Source organism: Tetrao urogallus, assembly GCF_951394365.1.
Source record: "Tetrao urogallus genome assembly, chromosome: 16".
NCBI classification, from domain to species: Eukaryota; Metazoa; Chordata; class Aves; order Galliformes; family Phasianidae; genus Tetrao; species Tetrao urogallus.
This window is the reverse complement of record NC_136829.1, coordinates 891,956-915,690: the sequence shown is the minus strand read 5'-3', so window position 1 is coordinate 915,690 and position 23,735 is coordinate 891,956. Positions and strand designations below refer to the sequence as shown.

The following is a 23,735-nucleotide window of genomic DNA, read 5'->3' as shown; positions in this document are numbered from 1 at the left end:
AAGGTGAGCAGCTCTATCTAACAGTGCTACAAGCCAGCTAAAGCCCTGTAGCGTGGTGGATCCACTTTCACTCCAGCTCCATCTATTGAGGGCTGTTGGAGGGCAGGGGCATGCCCCACGCTCTCTCTCAAGCAGACCTTTATCTTTGTACCCTGGAATAATTTGTCCCATTTCAGCTCCAGGCCAGACGCAGTGCTTGCCACATTCAAACAATAAAACAAGTACAATCACAAACACTTCAGAGTCCTGGGAACGCAAGGGCTTACGGTTGAGGCCAATGTCATGGTACGTGAGGATGACAGGTCTGTTCCCCTTGGGTGTGCCTCGCATGGTGACATGGACCACTCCGAAAGCTGTCTCAATATCATGTTCCTGCAGAGAGAGAAGCAGCAGCCTCAGCATTACGCATACTGGCTGTGCTGTGGGAAGCCCAGCAGTAAGTGTCTCATCCATATTTTACCACTGCTGCTCTGTTCCATGTCAGCAACTTTGTCAGACCTCCGTCTTTCCACAACCACTGCCAGGAACAGGTTGCTTTTGTACAGATATGTGAAGGGTTTGGCACTGTACCCAAGATCTCATCTCAGTGGGTGATGTTGCTGCACAGTAATGGAGGCTCAGTGTCATCTGTCCATCTGTCTGTCCGTGGCACCACCAAAGCAGCTCCTTTCCCGCAGTCATGCTTTTCACTCCCCAGCTGGCATCCCTCCCCTGTTGCAGCCTATTGCTCAACATGCTTACAGCCCAAACCACTGGGATTGATGTGCTGAGGGGCAGCTGAGGGAGCACAGCGATGCCAGGGAGGCCACCAGCAGCCCCAGCCCCTGGGGACCACACACCTGAACACTCTGAAACTGCAGAACAGCAGAGAGCAACAAGAGCACAGCTCTGCAGGCCCAGCCGCTGGCTGCATGGGACGCTGGCACCCAGGGCATTGGATGAGAGCCTGGCCCCCTGTCTCAGAATTGTGGCAACAGAAGCAAGCTGCCAGAGTCACCCTGCCCAAAGGAGCCCAAATCTCCCTGCTTGGCTGTGCAGCCTGACTTTCTGTCTTGCAATCCTTCCTGCAGTGCAAACCACCTCTGGCTGCCCCCATCCTCAGAGAACTGCTGGGTTTTACTTGCATGCTGCTGTTGCACTGCACACATGGAAAAGCCAGGGTGCCCAGCAAGCAGCAATGAGCTGCCTGCACTGCATGTGCAGTGAGGTTCTCCAGCACTAGTCTCTGCCTCTTGCTGCCTTTTCTCAGTGCCCCGTGCTGCTCTGCTACAGAGGGGACACGTCCTGCTTTGTGCTGCAGTGGTACCCTCACAGCCACAGCAGCAGCCCTCATTCTAATGTTCAGAAAATTAGTGGGTGTGAATCAGTCCTCTGCCATAGCTGGCAGCTTTTGGAGGAGGCCCACGCTGCGCATTGAGCGCTGCTGCTGGAGCAGCTGGCAGCAGCAAGCTCCTGGGATTGCCCAGAGAGGGCCAAAGCAGCAGCAGCCTGCAGCACCCCACATCCAAGCAGACCAACTGGCTGGCTGCCACGAAAAGCAGGGCTCTGCCATAAGCAGCTTTAACTCACTGACCTGGCAGGAAGCTATCCAAACTACCCAGCTGCTTTTTTTTTCTTTTTTTTTTAATCTGACTTTGTTAGATTTCTGCCAGGTCAGTGAGTTAAGAAGCTCACAGGGAGGTCTGATAAATGCTGGTGTGGGCTCCAAGCCAGACAGAGCGCACAGACTGGCCGAAGCAATAACCCTGCCCTGAGCAGCCGGGTCTGACTGACTCACATCCCGTGCATCTGCAGCCCCCAGAGGACTGCGAGGGTTTTATAAGCAGCAACAAAAGGTCAGCCATCAAGCAGGAGCACAAAACTCAAACTGAGCTAACAGTGAAAAAAGCACAAAAACAACAAAAGATCTGAAGACATTAAAATAGTCAGCAGTTCAGTGCCTTCCTGGAATTACACTCTATCTCACCACCAGGGCCACACGCACTGCTACCAGGTCAAAGACTGGAGAAGGTACTCGAAACAGAAGCATCCAGCATTCTTCAGTCCTGTGGTTCCAGCACCTTGATGCACTTTATAATGCAACAGCTTGCATTTTTGTGCAGGCTTTGTGTCCAAAATGTGAGCTTCCCTTAGCTCTACGGTAAGGAAGGGAAAGAGTTCCCTTGAGCTAAAAAACAATCCTTGCTCCCCCATTTACTTTGGTTCTGTAAATGGCACAGATTGAGATTTCAGCAGGTGAGATCACCTTCTGAGAAGAGGGTTCTCACACGACTGCTGGGCACCAGCCCAACACAGAGGGTCTCCCCTCTCCAATCCTTCAGCCACATTAACAGCTCAAACAAAGGGAACGTCCACCGGAGATGGGAAGCACCTTAAGGAAAGCCATCCCCAGCACATCTCAGAGAGGAGCACTGTGAAAGCAGTAAGATGCTACATGAGCAAACGTCTTGCTCTACCAACTGAGACAGACACTACACTCAAGAGAAGGGTCTCCGTGTTCACTTTTTTAACAACACACTGCAACACCGAGCTGATCTCCTTCCCAAGATTTCTTAGGCAGGGAAGACCGAGCTTCTCTCCCAGCCTCCTTGCATATATTTCCTGCTTCATTTTTCCGGTGAACTTCAACTTCTCTGAAACCATGCCCTGGAGCCATAGGGCTTTTCTCTTCATCTGTGATGGAGGAGGACAAAAACATGCTCAGACATCACACCATTACACAACACACACGGCTTCCCTGCCACCTGCTTCCCTCCACAGCTCTCCCACATATCAGAGCCAAAGGATAGCACGAGGCAGGTGCTTAATATAGAGCTTAGGTATCACATTCTAGATGACAACAACAGTCACTGCATATGTAAGATACAACTGCTATCTCCACTTGGCCAAGGAAAGCAGAAGTTATTATTTAATTAGTAGGTTATTACCACTCCAATCATGGAGCAAGCCCAGCTGCAACAGATAGCTCCCTGCACACAGCCCTGCCTGCTGGCCACACAGCGTGAGCCCTGCCTCGTTGCACTGCCCACATAAAGTTCTGCCTGTTTGCCCACTGCTCCTGTGCTGGATGCTGTCAGACACCAATCTCCTTCATTTCTCAGGTGCTGCTGTGTGTGGGTTCCGGCCCCTGCTCAGACCAGCTCCGACACACTGCACCGGTGCAGCCCCTGGACACCCCAGGATTGCTGTTTGGCAGCACAGGAGAATGAAGTGGCAAAGATGTGACCAGGAGACAGACAGATTTTAACAAATGCACTCTCAGCAAAATAAGGGAGTGAAGGCAAGAGATGATGATGATCTACAGCTGTGTTTTGAAACGCTTGAGAACGTTTGATTTTCACTTAGAGACTGGAAACTTTGTCAGAGGTTTTTCTGAAGAGATGTTATCTTCTGCCCTCATTTGTACAGTAGGAAAAACCCAGCCGGCAGCCGCAGGCACCGCGCTGCAGGAGGGAAGGCAGCAGCAGCTCTCGCTGGCCGCAGGGCCCAGCCCATGACGCATGCCCGGCGCACAGCAGCGTGCCGCTGGCCACATGCCGGCAGCTGCTATTGATCAGCCCAACCCCGGCCTGGAACCAGGCTTCAGAAATTAGCAGCGCCCTCGGGACGTGTGTGAGAAGCGCCCTGATGGAGGAGCAGCAGGGATGGAGCGGGGCAGAGCAGCTGGAGCTGGCCGCACCGCAGGTCCAGCAACCCCGCCAGTCTGACTGAAAGAGCGGGCGCTTTGGGAATAGGGCAGGCACACTGACACATCCTCAGAGATCTGCATCTTGGACCCTTCATTTTCCAAACCTGCAACCATATGTAGGTGAAAAGAGACTTAACTGAACTGGAGGAATAGGTTCTGCAGTCACCCTAAGACCAGAATAGCCAAAGCAATACAGTGCAGGCAGTGGAACATCCTTCCCCTACCTCACACCTGCTGGTTTTGCCTTCGGCTTGGAAGGCAGTGAGCAGCCAACCCCACTGCCACAACCCACAGCAGTGACACCAAACAGTGAGTTGGATTGCCCTTCACCCGTCCCTTCTCCTGGCTGAGGTTCTCCAGCCTGTATGGCCGCCCCGGTCTGCAGCTTCGATCTGCCTGCACTGCTGGTGCCCGTCTCGCTCCGTCCTTCCCGAGCTGAGGGGCTGGCAGAATGTCAAATGTGGGCGTGATGTGGATTTATACAGGAGCACAATGAGGTTGCTTTGTTCTCTGTTCCTGATAAACAAGAATTGATTTGCTTTGTTGAAAGCCTTGAGCCCTGTGCTGACATTTCCACTCATCTCTCGTAATGTCTTACTGCCTCTGGGTTATCACCAGCCCTGAGCCCGCTCCTGCATTCCACTGCAAGATGGTTCGACTCAATGAGCACCACATTTACTTATCCATAGGCAGATAAAAGTTGCCACTGCACCTTTCATCACTTTTTCCAGGTCATTTAGGAACAGGTTTACCTCTCTAGTGACCTCATACTACTATAAAAATAACTAACTTTTGTTCTTTAACCAGTATTTAATCCATGAAAGGACCATTTCACTTAATCCAATGCCCCACAGGTCCCTTAAGAGCCTTTTGGGAGGGAGGCTTATCTTTTGGAAATCCAACTAGGCTGCATTAACTGAACTGCCTTTATTTATGTGTTACTAACCCCCCCCAAAGGACTCCACAGCTCTGCAGAGCACAACTGCCCCTCACAGACATCATCCCAATGTTCATCTACAGGATCTGTTAATTGCACTCCCTGCTAGCTGTGCCAGCCTGCAAGGTACAGCTGGTCAGTGAATTCCCAAATCTTCCCTGGGACCCCTTCTAAAAATTGTGATGCAGGGGAAGCACTGCAGCCCTCAGGCAGCTTCAACAGACGAATGTAACCTCTCACTTAACAAGCCAACTATTCAATTCTTAAACTCATTTACTGCTTCTGGGTTGATACAAGCAGCCCTGACACTCAGCTGTAAAATCACGCCTTTTATTTGTTTTATAGTCTCTGCAACGGGCACTGCAGTTTCAGGCAGGCTCTCTGCTGACTCCACCATGGTAACCTCCAAGCTGCTCCACGGCAAGCTCACACACAACAAAAAAATTAAGTTCAGTTTTTCTGGTACAGCTAGATCTACTCCAAGTCCTTCCTTCAGAGACCAAGCAGCCAGCAGCATCCTGAACTCTCTGACATCTTCCATGGCTGATAGCTTTGAAACAGGACAAGCAATTCCCCCCCCTTGCAAGTCATCAAATTCCCCTGTGTCTGCTCTTTTCATACATTTAATCTGCAGTAGTTTGTAACCTTTTACAATTTCTCCTGCTTTTTTAAAAAAAGCTTTTTTTTTTTCGTTTGTTTCCAACAGCCTCCATGCCTTTCTGTTTAGTCATGCTGGTTTCCTTGCACCATTTCTCACATCTGATAGATGGAGGGCCTTTGCTCTTTGCCTCCATTTTGGTGTCCTTAAGAAGTCCCAGTTCTGCTGCAAAACTGCAGATCTTAACTGCCCAGCTAAACTTATTTTCAGCAAGATTTTCTGTTTCTGTGCAGCACTTGGCTAAAACTTCTGAGTACAGAATCAGTGAAGCTCTCTTCTGGAAAGGGTGTTGACCTGAAGCACATTACGGTGCCCATCATACAGCAGCTCTTCACAAGAACGTTTTGAATACATTTTTCTGCCCTGCTCAGAATCTCTCCTTTTCCTCCCCAGGGCTCCCAAGTCTGTTGCTCCAAAGAAGTCTGCATCTAGAAATGGAGTCTTAGTGTTGCATCCTACAGTCGTATCTGCCTGACTGACAGAGGGCAGCTGAGACCAGCCTGCAAAGTCACTGGAACAACAAAACATAATTTTCCTATCTAGGCCTGGAATTTCAATCCAAGGGGAACCTGTAATATTCACTGACGCAATTTAGAGTCAAATCAGATCAACAAACTTCCTGCAACACCCATGTGCATCTTCCACCACCTCTCCTCCCACACTGCATCCAGCTATTGCTCCCACTGTCACAGTCCACAAAGATGGCCCTCAACTCTCTTCTGTGGTCTCAGACAAGAATACAACAACCACTGGCAGAACCCAAACAAAACTGAGATTTGGGGTGCAAGTTCTTGTTACAGATTGGCTGACTTGAAGACGTGCAGTTGAGAGGAGAACTGCCCTCAGCACCCTGCCCTTCCTGTGTCCAGGGCAGCCAGCAGTCACACAGACACCTGCAAACAGGGTGCAGCAGGCTTCCTTTTCCCTCTACATCAGGAGCAGCTCACCTTGCAGCCACAGGGCTTCTTCAGCTGGAAGGCACGCACTAGGAGTGCAGACACGGAGGCTCAACTCACCCTATCTCTACTGTTAAGAACTGCTCTCTGGTAGGGGCTGGGCAGAAGAACACAGCAACTGACAGAGAAAGGCCAGCAATGCCACTGACCTCCTAAAGGCCTGTGATTTCAGCAATGTGCCTTATGGACCCAGCTCCTTTTAACCTCTTATGTCTCAGAAAAGGAAACGCTGTGAACTTCAAAGGGTTCAGCATCAGAAGGTGATAAGACACAGCCTGACAGCAGCGTTAAATCATTTTAGATAAAACACAGACATAGGAATTGCTGGGAGCTATTCCTTGCTGGGGATTTGCAGGCCAGTCGAGGCTGTGACATTATCCTATTTGGCCCTAACATCTTTGAATGACTCTTAAACTGAGGAAGCAAACACACACCCAAACATGACTGCCAAAGTACAGATCTTCTGTGGGCTGAAGATGGGAAGAAGCGGACGCACACCCAACGTGGCGAAAAGTTCACCTGGGGGGACCTTCTCTGGTACCGCCTGCTGCTCCTGGCCAGAAAGGGAAGCAATGTTAGGTGCCACAGAAGATTCCTAATATTAAGAAAAATCAGATCTGACAGAGGAAACTTCCAAAAGCAGTTTCAGAGGCAGTAAGGCTTGCTTGGAGCTCCGAGCCTGGGGCAGTGAGCAGAGGGAGCTGGGCGCAGGGCTGCGGCAGCCCCTCTCTGAGCTGCCCTCTCTCCACTATAGCTCTGTACAGGATCCAGAGCTTAAGCTTCAGAAGTTATTATAGTCTGAAGTAAACAATTTGTTTCACAGTGGGAATGATTAACAATGAGAATTCAAATTAGCAGTGCTTTTCACAACTAATTTATTAAGCTTCCTTTCTGGCATTGCCAGACGAGTTCTAATCACAGTGTGAGGCTGCTCAAAGTTCAATATTATTTTCCCGGAAAAAATTAGAATTGATTTTATTTGGAGATCAAAAAGAAAGAATATATCTGTTAAATCTTTTCCATCTTATGCTTTCAGGTCTGGTAGAACATAAAGCAGCAAGGTGTCTGTTGCCTACATTCTGCTTGCAGCCCGGAAGGCCAACCTGTCCTGGGCTGCATCCAGACAAGTGTGACCAGCAGGTCGAGGGAGGTGCAGCCCCTCTGCTCTGCTCTCCTGAGACCCCACCTGGAGCACTGCGTCCAGTTCTGGAGCCCCTGACACAAGAAGGACGTGGAGCTGTGGGAGCAGGTCCAGAGGAGGGCCATGGAGATGATCGGAGGGCTGGAGCACCTCCTCTGTGAGGACACGCTGGGAGAGCTGGGGCTCTGCAGCATGGAGAAGAGAAGGATTTGAGGAGACCTTACAGCAACCTTCCAGTACCTGAAGGAGCCTAGAGGGAAGCTGGGGAGGGACTTCTTAAAAGGGCATGAAGCGACAGGACAAGGGGAAATGGTTTTAAACTGGAAGATAACTGATTTAGACAGATTCAGGAAGAAACTCTTTACTGTGAGAGTGGTGAGGCACTGGAATAGGTTTCCCAGCAAGGCTGTGGATGCCACTCCCTGGAAGCACTGAAGGCCAGGCTGGATGGGCTGTGAGCAACCTTGGCTAGAGGAAGGTGTCCCTGCCTATAGCAGGGGGTTGGAAACAGGTGATCTTAAAGGTCCCTTGCAATCCAAACCATTCTATGATACGATTCTCTGACATTGTGTTGTCTTGCTCTTTGCTACAGCTGCCCTCAAATTTCTACACATTACTAAAACAACAACACAAACCATGCCTGTATGCTAAGGAAAAGAAATTGTACGACTGTGAAGCATCACCACCTGGTAACTCTTACCATTACAGTACCACAGACCTTAATGCAGTTTGCATGCAAGCGCTTACCACCTCCTCTCCATGCAACATTATTTTGGAAATAGTAGAGCTAAAGGAGATGGCTGCGTGGGAAGCAAGCCTAAATCAGATTCAAAGCAACATCTTGAACTAAATTATTCATTTCCATACAGAGCAGAAATTTATTAATAGAAAACACAATATGATCTATGCAAGCAGGCAACGGTTTCAAGTACTTTGTGTAATTGGATTAAGTCTTAAATTAGAGAAACGCTGGGTGAGAACCAAGAGCAGCAGCAGAACAGGGTGTGTAATCTGGTTACATAAACACGAAAGCATCAGGGGACAAAGGTGCTGCCGAGCTATCCCCAAGCCACTGTTTTATACACAAACAAACTTTCATGTGCTGCTGTTGCAAAGGCACATGATGTTGAAGGACAGACCTAGTCCATCTGCAACCCTAACTCTGTCAGCCCAGAGGGAAATGGGAAGTCACCTCCAAAATCTGTCAGAGAACAGGTCAAAGCTCTGCAGCCAATGAACTGAAATCAAGTGACCTTTAACAGACATACAGCTGACAGGTTGGGCTTGGGTTCCAAAATCAAAGAACAAACTCCCCAGGAGCACAGAACGCTGAGCCCAATAGCAACTAAGCAGTTAATGACAACACCTGCGAGCTGGAAACAGAACTAAAGAACAGTGCTCTTCCCTCTCCTGCCCTGTGTTCTGTAAAGCTGGTAAGGCCACTGCTCTCTTGTGCTCCAGTGAAGTATCCAGAATTTTGAGAGAGGCACTCAACATGGGTGAAGGCACGTGTGGTGCTTCTTCCTCATGTTCTGAGGGTAAATCCCCTCTTCCACAGCCAATACAGGAAAACTGCAGCTTTCTAGCTAAGGGTGAATGAGATCTAGAGATCTGCTCTTGTCTGCAAAACCTTTCAGCAGGTCAGCTGTTTCCAGCACTGCCATCACTGTTTTGAGTCAGCGGAGTCTTCTGACACTGAGTGTGTCAGTGCTTTGAGCCTTCCCCAGGGCTGCAAATAGAAGAGGCTAAGGCCTCCAGCCCCTAAAAGTGGGCTCAAAGTGCCACGTCCAGCACACACAATATTGCAAACATGAATCCTATACAAACATGACCTGAGTATGCTATAATACACAGGCAGGTCTAAAACTTTTGGCATGACCACTAGACCCCAGACCATCTTAAACCTTCAAAAACAACTTGAAAGATGAGCCGGGGCTCACACTTCAGCCAAGGTCAGCCTGTCTGCAGACACAGTGTGCTGAACCGCCGAGTGCTGACGACTCAGAACATCTTAAAATCTTTTGAAGAAGAGAAAGCAGGGAGATGCTCTGTGCTTCCAAACCTGCAGTGTCCCCAGGAATTAGAACTGTGCCCAACTGCACTGAGTTGTACCCACTATCACAATTACTCATTAGCTGCTCTGAAACACCATTAATGGGTGTTGCGTAACGGATGGAAACAGATCAATCACTGTTAGTGGAAAAGCACCATTCATTTTTCTGAAGGCAGGAAGGAGGCAAAGCCCTTTCTCAACCTAAAGCACATACATTTGCTGTGATGAAAAAATTCATGGACAGGAATAAAATTTAAAAAAAGCACAGGAACCTCCAATACTTCTTCTGTATAAGCAACTGCTTTAGTACATTGTCACAGGCATTCTGAAAGCAAGAGCATGTTTACATAAATCCCACTGAAGGTTCATGTTCTGATATTTAAGAACGAACAGTCTGAGCAACGTAAAGTCCATCCAGTGCAAACCCTCCAGAACTCAATATGGCCGTGTCACACTAAGAGGGAGCTTTTAGATGGAGAGCCTGAGATGGGAGGAATTGGAGGGAAGCTTCCCAACAAATGAGAGCTATTGATAAATAAATCAGAAATAAAATTTGATTTTCATCATTTTTAGCCTCGTATTTCTGTTGCTGGCATGTTAGCAGAAGCCAAAGTCAGTATCTTAGTGATGTGACACTAAAAAGACAAGGGGCAGCTTCTGCTTTAGTAGTCATTAAAAAATCTTGCTTCCTGGATTCAGAACATCTGTGTCCTTAATCTCAATCCAGCACTTTCAACAAGAGAGTGAAAGAGCTCACTGTATAAATTAGAAGCACAAAGGTCTTTAATATCCTAGACAAATATTTCAGTGCTGCTGAGAACAACTCCCCTGGTATTCATATAGAGAAGGCAAATGCTTCCTCAAAATGATGAAGTTTCATATTATTTCACTGCAACATACAAAAGATGCTTTATACCACCTTGTATTCAAGGCTGCTGTGTAGCAACCACAAACTGCATTTAATGGCTTCATTAAAAAATGAACTGTCTTTACCAACAACCTACAGTGAGGCTGAGTGCACCCGCAGCGAGCTTGGAGACAACCCCAAGCAGAGCAGTGCAGCTGATACAACAAAAGGAAGGGATGCCATTCAAATGGACCTGGACAGGATTGAGAACCTCATGTGTGAACCTCATGAGGTACAAGGCCAAGCACAGGGTGTATCACCTGGCTTGTGACTAATATCTGCCTTTGTTGATATTAGGAGAACTCTTTGAGAGCAGCCTTGTGGACAAACAGTTGGGGGTCCTGGTGTACGAAAAGCTGGGCATGAGCCAGCAGCGTGCTCCTGCAGCCTGGAAGGCCAACAGTGCCCTGCATCAATAGAGAGGGGCCAGCAGGGCAAGGCAGGGGATCGTCCTCTGCTCTGCCCGTGAGACCTCACCTGCAGTACTGCACCCGGGTCTGAGGCAACCAGCACAAAAAGATGTGGAGTTATTGGAGCAGGTCCAGAGGAGGTCACAAAGATGCTCAGAGGGCTGGAGCACTTCTGCTACAAAGACAGACTGAGGGAGCTGGGCTTGTTCAGCCTGGAGAAGACTCCAGGGAGACCTCACTGCAGACTTCTAGTACTTGAAAGGTTATAAACAGGAGAACAACTTTTTACACAGTCTGATAGCGATAGGACAAGGGGGAATGGTTTTACACTAAGAGAAGGGAAACTCAGGTCAGATGTGAGGAGGAAATTCTTTACTCAGAGGTTGATGAGGCCCTGGCACTGCTGCCCAGAGAAGCGTGGGTGCCTCCATCCCTTTGAGGCCAGGCTGGATGGGGCCCTGGGGTGTTGGTTAACACTCAGCTGAACATGAGCCAGCAGTGAGCCCGGCTGGCCAAGAAGCCAATGGCATCCTGGCTTGTGTCAGAAACTGCACAGCCAGCAGGAGGTGATCGCACCTCTGCAGCCAGCACTGGTGAGGCCGCACCTTGAGTGCTGTGCTCAGTGCTGGGCCCTTGACTACAAGAAAGACACTGAGACCATGGAGCGCATCCAAAGAATGGCAACGAAGCTGTGAGGGGTCAGGAGCACAAGATTACGAGGAGCAGTTGAGGGAACTGAGATGGTTCATTGTGGAGAAGAAGAGGTTCAGAGGAAACCTCATCACTCTCAACAACTCTCTGAAAGGAGGCTGAGCAAGGTGGGGGTTGGCCTCTGCTCCCAGGACACTGGTGGCCCCAAATTGCACCAGGGGAGTCTCAAGGTTGGATAGTGGGAAAGACTTATTCTCTGAGAGTGGTGAGGTATTGGAATGGGCTGCCCAGGGACATGGAAGAGTCCCTGTCCCTGGATTATTTCAAGAAGCCTGGAGATGTGGTACTTAGGGACATGGTTTAATGGGCAATATCGGTGGTAGGCGGACAGTTGGATCAGATGACCTTTGAGGTCTTTTCCAACCTTAATGATTCTATGATCTGGTGGGTGGCAAACAGCCCTCAGCTGGGGTTGAGGTGCTGCAAAGTTCCTTCCAAGCCAAGCTGTTCTAAGATTCTATGAAGTTTCTACTCAATGTCTATGACATCAGCTACTGCACGATGCGTTGTTTCCAATCACCCCTCAACATCATTTCCTACTGCACCAGCAAGCAAAATTAAAGCAAAGACATTGGGCAAGGATATGAAAGCTTCTAAAAATCCAGATTGAAAAGCTTAGAACACATGTATCTCTGGGAAAGCACCAAAATAAAATCAGTAGAAACATCTATTTATTTATTGAAAAATTATACCTTCCAATAGAGAAAAGTGACAAAAAATTGTTCAGTAAACTGCCATTAACTTCAAACATTTTGCTGTAGTATTGCCTATGCCAGTGGAAAAACAAGTATCTCTGCAATTCCAATTGATTCCAACAAGGCACAACAGCAAGTTGTTGTACAGGGGAGCTTTCTTTGCTCTGTGTACTTGTCTTGCCTCTTCTGTTTCAGCTGAACTATGTCCTGGATGCATGTCCTGGATTTTCTTATTCCTGCCTCTTCCATACCTCGTGAGCTTTCTGCAAATGTTCTGCCAAAACCCAAATCCCTCTCCACACCTCAGGTCCTCATCTGTCTGGTGCATGCTGGAGAGCAAAACACTTCTCTCCCTTCCCGTGGGCGGCAAAGTACTAGCTAGAGATCAAGTTAAATACTAGCTTATGTCAGACTGGAAAATAACACTGACTTATTTAGTCTTGCAAAAATACCAGTGTATTCCTTCGTCAGTATTTAGGCAAAACACCTGGAGAAGGGGGAAGAGATTGAGACTAACTCAGAACACCTCAAAGCAGCTAACGAGGGTCTGTAGATAATAATAAAAGCACAGAGCACAAGCACAGCTCTATTAACCGTGCAGGTCGCCACACCATCTGTCCATCAGCAACCCAGAGCTGGGTTTAATCCACCATCTGCCTGCTAACATTAGAAGAAGCCAAACATAGATTTCATTAGGGTACATAGCTTTCAAGCAAAATGCAGGTCCCAGATTTAGGTTAATATGTTTTATTTCTGAGAATAACCCAGATTCATATTGTTAAAGACCCCTAAGCCACCATGCTAGCTTTCCTCTTTATCTCCACAGCAAACAGTTATCAGATTATGTGGGGGTTGCTGAAAGCTGATGCCCAGGCAATCTGTTATTTGTCATGGTTAACTGCACCTGCTTGTAGATAAACAGCACAAGAAAGCCAGGACACCTGTATCTGCAAGGCACTGTGATGCAGCCAAGCTAAAACCTTCTTCACCCCACATTAACTCAGAATAACAAACTTCAGAGGCAAGAGGATGTTTGCTCTGTGGTGGTAGTACCTTGCCATCAAGTGGGATGGACAGTGGGCATTAGGTTATGCACACCCAATCCTGGCAAGTTGCTCCAAACTGAAAACAATTACGCTGGGAAATTAATAGAGCTTCACAATGGCAGCATCCATTCTTTTCCAAAGGAGAAGAAGTGACACATGCCAGAGCTTTACAGAAAGCAGCATCCCTAACCTGTGTGCCTGGCACCACACAACTCCCAGAATCACTGTTCAGGCCAACTGCACGCTCATCAGCTGGGATCAAACTAAACACTTCTCTGAGTCATAAACACTGACAGCTCCAGAAAATGCTCTGTAACTCCAGCTGCCAGAAGGAGCCCAGGAAGCACTGCAGGACAAACAGGCTCTGGGGCTGCGGGGTGGGCTCCAGCCTGAGCACAGCACTGCTCCCAGCAGCCCTGCTGGCCGCCGGCAGCCTGAGCACAGCCCAGGATGTGGCCGCCTCAGCATGGCTGGGCCCCCTCAGCTCAGCTCCTTCACCCACACCGCAGGGCTGCTGCTTGCAGGTCTGTCCTGCAAACCACCCACTGACAGAACTCGAGAAAAAACAATATGTGAAAGAGCAGCCTTGTTCAGAAGATCAGATCTGAGGGTGACTTTTTCACTTGTGTGGAAATGAGCAAGTTCCAAATGATGAAATGAGCCATGAGCCCAGGCACAGACACTGCTTTATCTCCACTAAAAGTGGCTGGGTTTGGACTTGGTTAAAAAGCGAAAAGGCCTGAAATGCAAGTGTTTCATCACTGATGCCATGCTTTTCTAGTGCAAACAATACATACTGTAAGATAATATGAATCCATCCCACAAATCCTCTAAACTCTGCTTCAGAATCAGACAGGGCCGTTGCAGATGCCACAGCTGATGGAGAACATCTTTATGCTGCAACTGGAACATCAGCCCTCAGCAATCTGTGGCCAGCTTCTACCTGATCTCCCTGCAGGACTCCAGACAAATCATACCCTTGCTCAAGAGCTGTTAAGTCTTATGTTAAACAACAGGATTTATTTCCATTCCTCTGAAAGCCCTAGCCTCTTTCACTTTGAGTTTCCCCTTCTGAAGCACAGGTGAAGAAAAATCCTACCACTTCCAAAGGGCCCTGAACAAGGCAGCTGGCCGTGCTTTACCAGATCAAAAAGCCCTTTTGCACAGGGCAACAGGAGAGCTGGCTTCCAAGTTTAAACACTGTTCCTTGTACTAGCAACTGGGGCAGCACACACAAGGAGCCATCCCACCAGCTGTCTGCTCTGATATTTGTCAGGGCCTCAGCCAGCCCTGGTACGGCCCCAGAAACCACACCACGTAGAAACTTAGAGAGAGGTGAGGCTGGGACATCGGCAGTCACGAGACACCATATAACTTATTGCTGGAAAAAAAAAACCATCTAAATGAATTACCAAGATGCTCCTGCAAGGAATATCTCGTCTCCTGCCCAACTGTTGTCATGGCCACCCGCTCACTGCTGATCTCAATCAAACACAGGCAGCAACAGGCGTGTCCTTCCCAGCCATGCTCCCCTGGGCCCCTCTGGTCCCCGGGGCTCCTGCTGCCCACCCCCAGCAGAGATGGAAAAGATGCAGAAATATAGAGACAAGATGGTGCAGGAAAGTGCTTTTCAAGCCCATTGCCTATCTTTAAGCACACTTTTATTAAAAACTATTTAAGCCAGAAAAGAACACTACTACCACTTCTGAGACTGCATGCTAGTTACATGCTAAGACTGGTAATTTTTAGTTTTGTAGACTTTAGGATAACATTAAAAGTCACAAGAAATCATGCTAGGATTTCAGCAACATGTGCCTGCCCAGATGAGATGTACTTGCAATGTCTTACATCAAGAGATGGAAAAAATATGAACTGTCTTCTTATTACAATTGTGCTCCGCATAGGCTTGCAGAAAGCTTTCTACGCTCACCCACATTGACACACTTTCATTCAAAGCTACCCTGTGACACTGACAGACCCACCCCAGCTGCACTGCTGGGATAATGCAGCCATGGATGCTTGTCCTGTGCTGTGTCACCACTACAGGCAAGTCAGCATGGGAAATGAGCGTGTGCTCTATAAAGCACACCACATCATCTCAGCACTGCGCTCTGCCTAACCAAGAACGCATCCTGCATCTTGGAGACTTGTGATGCAACTGCTCTTCTGAAAGAATTATTCCTATAGCAACTGCAGTGCTGAGGCTCATCTTTCCACTACTCTGAGAAGAAAGCCCCCACAGAGTGAGCCCAGCTTTGCTGTGACCCAGGCTCAGCAGAGCAGGGGTGCTGTAACTGGGGCAGCAGTAACACTTGGTGCTTTCCATCTCCTCTCAACACAAGCAGGCAGAGCATGCACGCTCCTCCTTTTCCAGTCAGTGAACCAGATGGGACGTGACGGAGCTGCAGCTCATCAGCAGATTGCATCTCTCCAAGGAAATGCCTTCTGCAGCCCACTGCAGAGCCTGCGCAGGGCAGCCTGCCCCTCATAGCATGCAGTAATGGGCTCTGGTGAAAGGGTGAAGGGCCATTTCTGTCAAACAGACATGTTCAAGTTCTTAAACCTTAAAAGGAATTAACATAAAGACACAACTTTTCCATTACTGACAGGCCACAGGAAGGCTGCCCACAGATCCTTGGCACCTGAGCTCGTCTCACCTGGCAGTCGAAGTCCTGGAAGTTGCGAGCCGCATTCTGTTAAAAAAAAAAACAGAAAACAGACTTTAGCACAGTACCCCAAAACCCCCAAAAAAAGAGAGCAGCAGCACCACTAAGGGTCCCCTGAGAGACCCCTGCTTCAGCACAGCCTGGCAGGGCAGGTCACACTACTGAGCGCTGTCAGATACTGCACAAGGCTGAGCAAACCACCCGAGACAGCATCCTACCTTACTAAGGCATTGCATCTTAGTGCTAAAATTACAACCAGGGCCATGTATGAGCAACTACAGCACCCCAAACACTTCTAATGGCCAAGTACCCTAACTGCCTTCCACAGGTAAACAGATGGCCCTGCTTCCCTCTCTGAGGCTTCATCACAGCTAGTAAGAGTACAGGTTACTAACCACATTCTTCAAAGTTTGTGATGTTCAAGTCTTATATACCTGCAAATCTGATCTATGAATCTCCAGATGTTAAGTACCGAACTGTGTCAGATGTTTTGAACATGATGTGGCACAAAGAATCATATTCTCAGGATGTAGGAAAACAACGTAAAAGCAGCCCTCATGAGATCCTGCATTAGAGAGGATCCTACATGAGATCCTACATTAGAGGAGATTTCTGACCACTCTATGTCTCTTTGCCTGCTGTGCAAAACACAGTCAGTAGAGTCTCCTCATCCACCACGATGTAAAGAAGAATTTCAGTCCACCAAGGCCACAGCGAATAAGAACTAAAAAGAAGCAATCTATGAGGAAATGAGAGACTTCTGTACGCAGCGCTGGACTTGGGATGGTCTGTGGTAAGTGAAGAAGTGAAGGCTGATTAGAATTTCTGCTGAGAAAAGCAGGATTCCTGGTAGTGTTACAAACCAAAGAATACTAAGATGCACACACAGAATTGATGCTGACACATAAACTGAATCAAATCATCAAATCTAAGGGTAAGGCACATCTTCCAGTCCTCTAAATGTGTGTTGGCTGCACCCCAAAGGCAAAGAGCTACCCGGAATCATGAAAGGACATCCCTCAGGGTGGACTGGGATCTCCTGTTGCATTTCAGTAATTTTTCACCAAAGCTATATGAACAGTCACATTTGTCAGAATATGAAGCAATCAGAAGTAGTATAAGAATTCTGAATGAAAATTAACATAATACTGCACTCTTGGTTTTGTTTTGCCAACCATCTTTGCTGAACAGTTGTTATCAATGCAATTGTTAGCCTGAAGACATTAGAACTAAAGGTCAAGAAATACAAACCATCCACTCTCTCATCTTGTCTTAAGAGCATCTGATTTATGCAGCCACCACTCAAAATCCCTAAACATCCAGCAAGAGCAGGAATAATTGAGCGTTGTTGGGTAGGTTTCCTGACCACTTTTTTGTCTTTCAACTAAATGGGAACACTTCAAGTTGATCTTTTCTCCACTTTAGTGAGCTTGAGTAAAGTGAATGTATAGAGTTTAATGCATTTTCCTTCCATGCAGCTGTTATTAGGCATAACTTACACACAAATGCTAGAGTGTTTGGATTCTTTAAAAGTCAGGCTTGTAGTCAGTGGAATGACTTAGATTCAAGACAAATCAAAGTCAGGACTCAATATTTCCCAGTAGCATTTCCTATAGTTCAGACACTAAGTGACCAAGCTGCACCCACTTCTGTATCCCAATCAATTCCACTGTTTTTAGAGTTTTAGCATTAAGATGCCATAGCTCATTTTCTCTATACAGTAACTTTTGTATATGAAGAGTTCACAAGCACCATAAGAGGTTTCTACTGTACTATTTCTGGCCATCAATTCATTTTGGTTCATGAAATCCTACCTCTAACCTGGGTTATCAGCAAAAACCTGAGTGAACCGTCAGCTCAGTACTTCCTGGACTCTGATACGCAGCAGAGTACAACAGGTTATGGCATCAACTCCATGAGTCCACAAACTATGTCTAGAAAGTATGTGTGTATTACACAAAGCCTGAAAGCATCAGTGAGGACCAGATCTCAGAGATGGTAGCTCCCTGAGACATTTCTTTTGTCAAAAGAAAGCGTAAGGATCAGAGCCACAGCTTATTTCTCATCCCCGTGCAGAGCTCAGCCCAGTTCTGGAGCCATCTGTGTACTTTTTTTCCTACTACAATTTATATATTTTTTGTATCTTCAAAATGGAGGCAAGGAAATGAAATATCACTTTGTATTTGCCTTTCTGTTTGTTGGCTAGCACCGCAAACAGGTAATTTGGAAAGACAAGATTACAAGTCAAAAAAGAAAACGTATTACGAGCCAAGGTTTCTCTAGCATGGAGTTACCAGAGGTTCTACAAGTCAGTCCCACTAGGAATGGTTTCACCCTTCTGACTTCTGTCACACTTTCACAAAGCCCAGAACTGGCACGATGCACTGCTTGGCTGGGATATCAGACTGCCTTGAACGGTGGTGGTCCTTCTTCCCTTCAAACTTCGGAAGGGCACACTGTGGTGCATTACCGGAGTGGGGAAGCAATTACTGTTTTTAGTGCTTCAGGTACTTCAAACTGCAAGCAGACAACCAGGGCTCCCCGGCACACACAAAGTCAGCTGGAGCCCAGCTGCGAGAGCAATGGAGCAGCAGCATTACCTTGTCGTTCAGGAGCGGTTTGATCTCTGTCAGCTGAACATCCTGCAGCTCATCCATGGCGCCGTAACTGGAATCACTTAACCCTCACAGCAGCCAGTGAGCGATTCTGAAACAAACGCATATGGTTAGCAACAGAATTACAAAAGATGCTGGGCAAAAATGCTGCAAGCTCTTTTATTAGACACACATATGCCCAAACTGAAACTTGCCAGCAGCTGGTTCTCAGCACAACATGCAGTATCTGTAATAGGAGAATGCACGCAAACAGTTGTGCTCGCTCACAGTGTCCCTGCACATTGCCTTGCCTCCCAGAAATCATCCCAGAAAGCTCATGTTTTTTTATTCAGAAAGCCTGGCTCCCCTTCACACAGTGCCACAGGCTGCCTGGAAATGAACTGAGATGACTGATCAGCAGAGTGAAAAACTGTGTTCATGAATACTGACAGTGCCAGAGTGTTTCATGAGGGCTAATCTGCAGACTGCTTCGCTGTTTAGGAAGGCTGTACACATTACTTAAGATGAAAGAAAGAAGTCAGAGAAATAAGCAGGGACAAGAATAGGCATGTGGTGGGCTTCCTGGATGCTAGCTGAGCATGCTAGAAAAAGACTCAGATGCCATCACAAATCAAATTCTTCGTACAACATGATACTGCTGCAAACCACAGAAAAAAAACAAGTGGAACAAGAGCATTGCAAGTGTGCTGCTGCAGCCCCTGTAGCCCCACAGCCACATGCACCACCCAGGAAGGAGGGCGTCCCTCACAGCACAGCACACAGGCTGGGCCTCCTCTTATTCCCCGGCACTAGGACTAACTCTGGTGTGGCTTGAAGCCACAAACTGTTGTGCCTTTTACCTGTGAAAGCCAGCCATAGCAACATCCCTCTCTTCTAGCTCCTTTGCTCTAAGCAACTAAATTAATTTTCTGATTTTTCGTTCAGTTCTGAATTTTCCAGGAAACTAGTTCATTTACAGGTAAAACATCCCCTTACCCCACACTGGTATTTAACTTGAAAGATCAGTAAAAACAGTTACACGAGTAGACAGCAGGCTCCAGAGGATGAGCTAGCCCTGACTGTGGCAAGGAGTTATTGAGACCAGAGATATTTTGTTCTAAGGAATAATAATTTCTATGCACTTTGGAACTGGTTAACAGCTCAGTATCTACCTGGCTCTGTCAGAAATTCAGGACAAGGATCTCACTACCTTAGAGGCATCAAAGGAGTTTCAAACAAGCATCACAAAGCTCAATTACCTGCAGCTCTTATTCCTCTGAGTCCCAGGCTCACCCTCTGCACATCTGTGGACAACAGGGGGACTTGATCATCCCCTCCAACGAGCAGAGAACTCTGAGCAGCAATTGCTGTGTTAGGTCACTCATAGATATTCACACTCGAGCTTCCCAGCTGCTGCTCCAAGGTCCACTAGGGCTTCCCCTGAGCCATACCTACAGCAATAGCTGCACCAGCCTGCCCTGAGACTTCTCTGCTGCTGATTCAAGTGTAGCAGTCCTTGAAGTGCCCAAAGTCCAGAGAGAGACTTTGGGTGTCACACGCACTACTCTGTAAATCATTTGTTGTTTGAGAATAATAAAAAACCGAGTAGATGTTGGAAGTAAGGATTATTAAATGCTTTCATCTCACCAACCTCGGTTTCATACTTGGACTCCAGATGCAGCTGCAATGCACACAGTAAACAGCATTACACTGAAACTAATCTGATGCTTATCTTCCTGCTCCAAATATTGTTTGCAATAGGGGGCTCAGGGCTCAGCCAACAGATTGCTGTGTTCCTGCCACGCCGTACCCGCCTGTGCTTGCTGGGCAGCAGCAGGAAGGCTGCGGTTGGAGGTGCTGGGCTCAGTCTCTTCTCCCTCCAGGAAGTCTGACCTGATTCCATCTTTCACAGCACCAAGTGGACTCAAATAAAGGCACCGCTCCCGGAATGAAGCACGAGGGAGGAGCGGAGCTGCTCTGCAGCACAGTCAGGGCAGGCTGCACCCTGGGCTGCAGCAGCGCGGCCTCCTGCAGGGCCACCAACATCGCCAAACTGAGACCCAAATCCTACAGAACAATTAAATCTGAGTGGTAAAATGGCGGATTTCTTTTCTAATCTGTTACTCTAATCTGTTCATCCAGAAAATCTGATTTTTTTTCCTGCCTTTGTAGAAGCTGTGAGCTTTTCAAAGGCTTTTTGAAGGAAAAGGTGCAGGGCCCCAGGCACTGCTTACCAGCAGGTGGGTGGTTTTTTGGGTTTTTTTAATTACTGAACTTTCTGGAAAAGGTCTGTGACAGCCCCTAGGCTTCATCTGAACCTGTTCATTTCGGAGGCAGATGCACACACTTTCTCTACCCATGGTCTTAGCAAGCTGTGATCTACCTCAACCCAGCCTGGAAACTGTATTGCAGCACGAGAGCTCAGCAGCTCTACATCATTACTGTAACTACACCTGGGCACTGCACTACACTAACAGCAATGCAGCTCCTGGTTGGAAACACAGCAAAGTGGCACATTTGTCTGAGAAAGACACTAACACTTCTCAAGAGAGAGTGCTCTGTAGCAGAGGGACCCAGCAACATGCTTCCCCTGATGCAGAGGCAAAGTGAAGGGTGGGGAGAGCTGGGCCATCCTCTGCTCCAACTGCTCAAGGCTGATTCTAAACAAACTGAGCAACCATCGTATGAGGTATCAGGAGAACAAACACTGGTGTCCCTAACCACGGACTTCTCAGAGCCAGGAGGCCTTGAATGGAACATTAATCAGGATACTCTGGGGATGCTGCCAAGGTCTGTGAATCCTTAGCTGAACTGCCTTTACGATGCTAAAAATCACACCCGTAGGTCAGAAGGACTCCTGTGCAGGTGAAAGCCCTTCCCCTAAGCATGTGTAGCTGGGGAAGTATTGAGTCAGCAGTACTATAGCTGTACGGAAATCTCTAACCAAGCATGGTGAGGAGAGAACTGGGAAATTACTAACTTTGTAACTTTTGTGTATAAGTATTGTGCAGATAGTTCCATTCTGTGTCCCTGATCTGTGGGAAACCACCAGGCACCCAGGCCTGCACAATCCTGGAATGAATGAGCAGCATCTCTCCTGAGTGCATGGCGACTTCCTGCACACCGCCTGCTGAGTCCGCTCTTTGGACAACACTATTTAGGATGCCTCCTAAACGATCTGCAGACACTTCTGCCCAGAAAACAACCCATTTTCTCCCTCTACTGCACCTGTTATTTAAAGAAACAAACATGTCATTTCATAAGCTGAAAATAAATTTAAAATACCACAACAAAACACCATAAAGATTCACAAAATACAGATGAGCTCAATAGAAAACAAGCAAAGCAAAAGGTTTGCCTGGAATGATCCATCTATAAACCACACATTTTTCTAAAAACGTCCCAGCACCACCTACTTTGCAAGTACTCCTCTTGGCTCCATTTATATATGGCTATAAATACCCACAGATTCTCCCAAATTAAACCACCCACGCCTTTCCAAAGGCTTCCCACTGGAATAGATTCTGTGCTCTTAGAAAACCAGTAATACAAAGGACTGAGGAAAGACATTCGATGAATAAGTAACACAGAGCCTAGCCACCGGGGCACGATGCAGAAGGCTGCAGAGAACCAAGGCAGGTGAGACTCAGACAGAAAGCACCTACCTACCTCTAAATACAATCAGAAATGCGTGCTCGCATGCTTACTCCAAGATAGGGATTCTCTCAATTCCCATCATTTCAATATCATAGAATCATAGAATCACAGAACGGCCTGGGTTGAAAAGGCCCACAATGCTCATCCAGTTCCAAGCCCCTGCTGTGTGCAGGTTGCCAACCAGCAGCCCAGGCTGCCCAGAGCCACATCCAGCCTGGCCTTGACTGCCTGCAGGGATGGGGCATCCACAGCCTCCTTGGGCAACCGGTGCCAGTGCCTCACCACCCTCTGGGGGAAAAACTTCCTCCTAATATCCAGCCTAAACCTCCCCTGCCTCAGTTTAAAGCCATTCCCCCTTGTCCTATCACCATCCACCCTCAGTCATTCCCCTCCTGTTTATACGCTCCCTTCAAGTACTGGAAGGCCACCATGAGGCCTCCCGGAGCCTTCTCTTCTCCAAGCAAAGGAAGCTGTGCTCACATCAGAGCACTAAGCTGTGCCCCACACACAGCTGGTGGGTGCCATGGCTCCATTCGGGGCACTTGGCTGCCATGTCCTGCGGGGTGACAGGCTGTAAGGGCTGCCCTCGCCTGCTGGGCATCCCCTGGTTGTTCTCTCCACACCCTCTAGGATCTCTGCGTCACAATACTCTGTAGTTAGAGACTGAAAATTTTTGTTCATTCATCTCAGCGTGACTAATGTGTTAACTCCATAACCTGTTACACTCCTACTTTACATGCTAGTCACGTTGGGGGAAAATTACACAAGACAGCTATCAAGCTGTGCTACAAAACATGGCATTAGATACACCTAAACACACACTGCCTTGCTGGCATGCAGCAGGGTGGCTGGGAGCCTCCTCTGTAGGCACGGACTGCTCACGCACAGGACACGTGGGCTGGGGCTCCCAGCGCTGCTCTGGACAGCCCCCACTCTGGATAGAAAAGGGAAGCAACACTCGGGGTACAAAGGCAGATGGGAACATCCCCAAATCTGCAGCCAGCACAACAGCAGAGGAAGCCACTCACATTCCTCAGGCTCACACTTGAGGTATTCTTTAGCTGTGTGTGCTGCACAGCTTTTTACTATGATTTCCAGCCCATGCCTCTCTCAATGCTCACACTGGAAGATGAGCTGTGGGGCAGGCTCCTCGCTTTGGTTGGGCAGACCTCAGGCTTGGCTATTGATCATGAGTGCAGCAGACTTCATGTATGGCCTCTGGGCAGCATGGGATGCATCTCCTCACCCCCTGTTCACTTCATGCCAGCAGCATGCTCCAGACCACCTGCATGAGCTGTTCCATGCACTGCACTTAAACGCTGTCTGATGCAGCCAGCTCCCAGCAAAGCAGGCAAAGGATCCAAATCTGCTTTCAAATATTTTCTTAGGTTATCACTTTTCACGTTCCAGCCCATGTATTTTTGGGACTGCATCACATGGTGCTCTATCTCCAACACAAACTGTGACCCCAAGCAGAGAAGCCACGTTCTGCTTCACCAGCACTGCACCAGCTCCTGCATGTGTGCAGCTGCAGCTTCTTTTCAAAGCAGCATGGCTTTGCCTCCCTTAAATCTGGGTTACAACCAGGACAGAAATGTCACCTGCAAAATATACTT

At 47.9% G+C, this 23,735-nt stretch overlaps 1 protein-coding gene across 1 annotated transcript in view; it reads right to left on the bottom strand.

The window, feature by feature from the left end:
* The window catches only part of NDRG3 (NDRG family member 3), a gene marked incomplete at both ends in the record, with an annotated part of 29,764 nt that extends 11,239 nt beyond the window's left edge, over window positions 1–18,525 (bottom strand). The window contains 3 exons of the mRNA XM_079543461.1: window positions 267–372; window positions 15,860–15,895; window positions 18,469–18,525. Of these exons, the coding sequence (XP_079399587.1) occupies window positions 267–372; window positions 15,860–15,895; window positions 18,469–18,525 (199 nt within the window). The remainder of the gene's footprint in view (window positions 1–266; window positions 373–15,859; window positions 15,896–18,468) is intronic.
* Window positions 18,526–23,735: the final 5,210 nt, after the last annotated feature.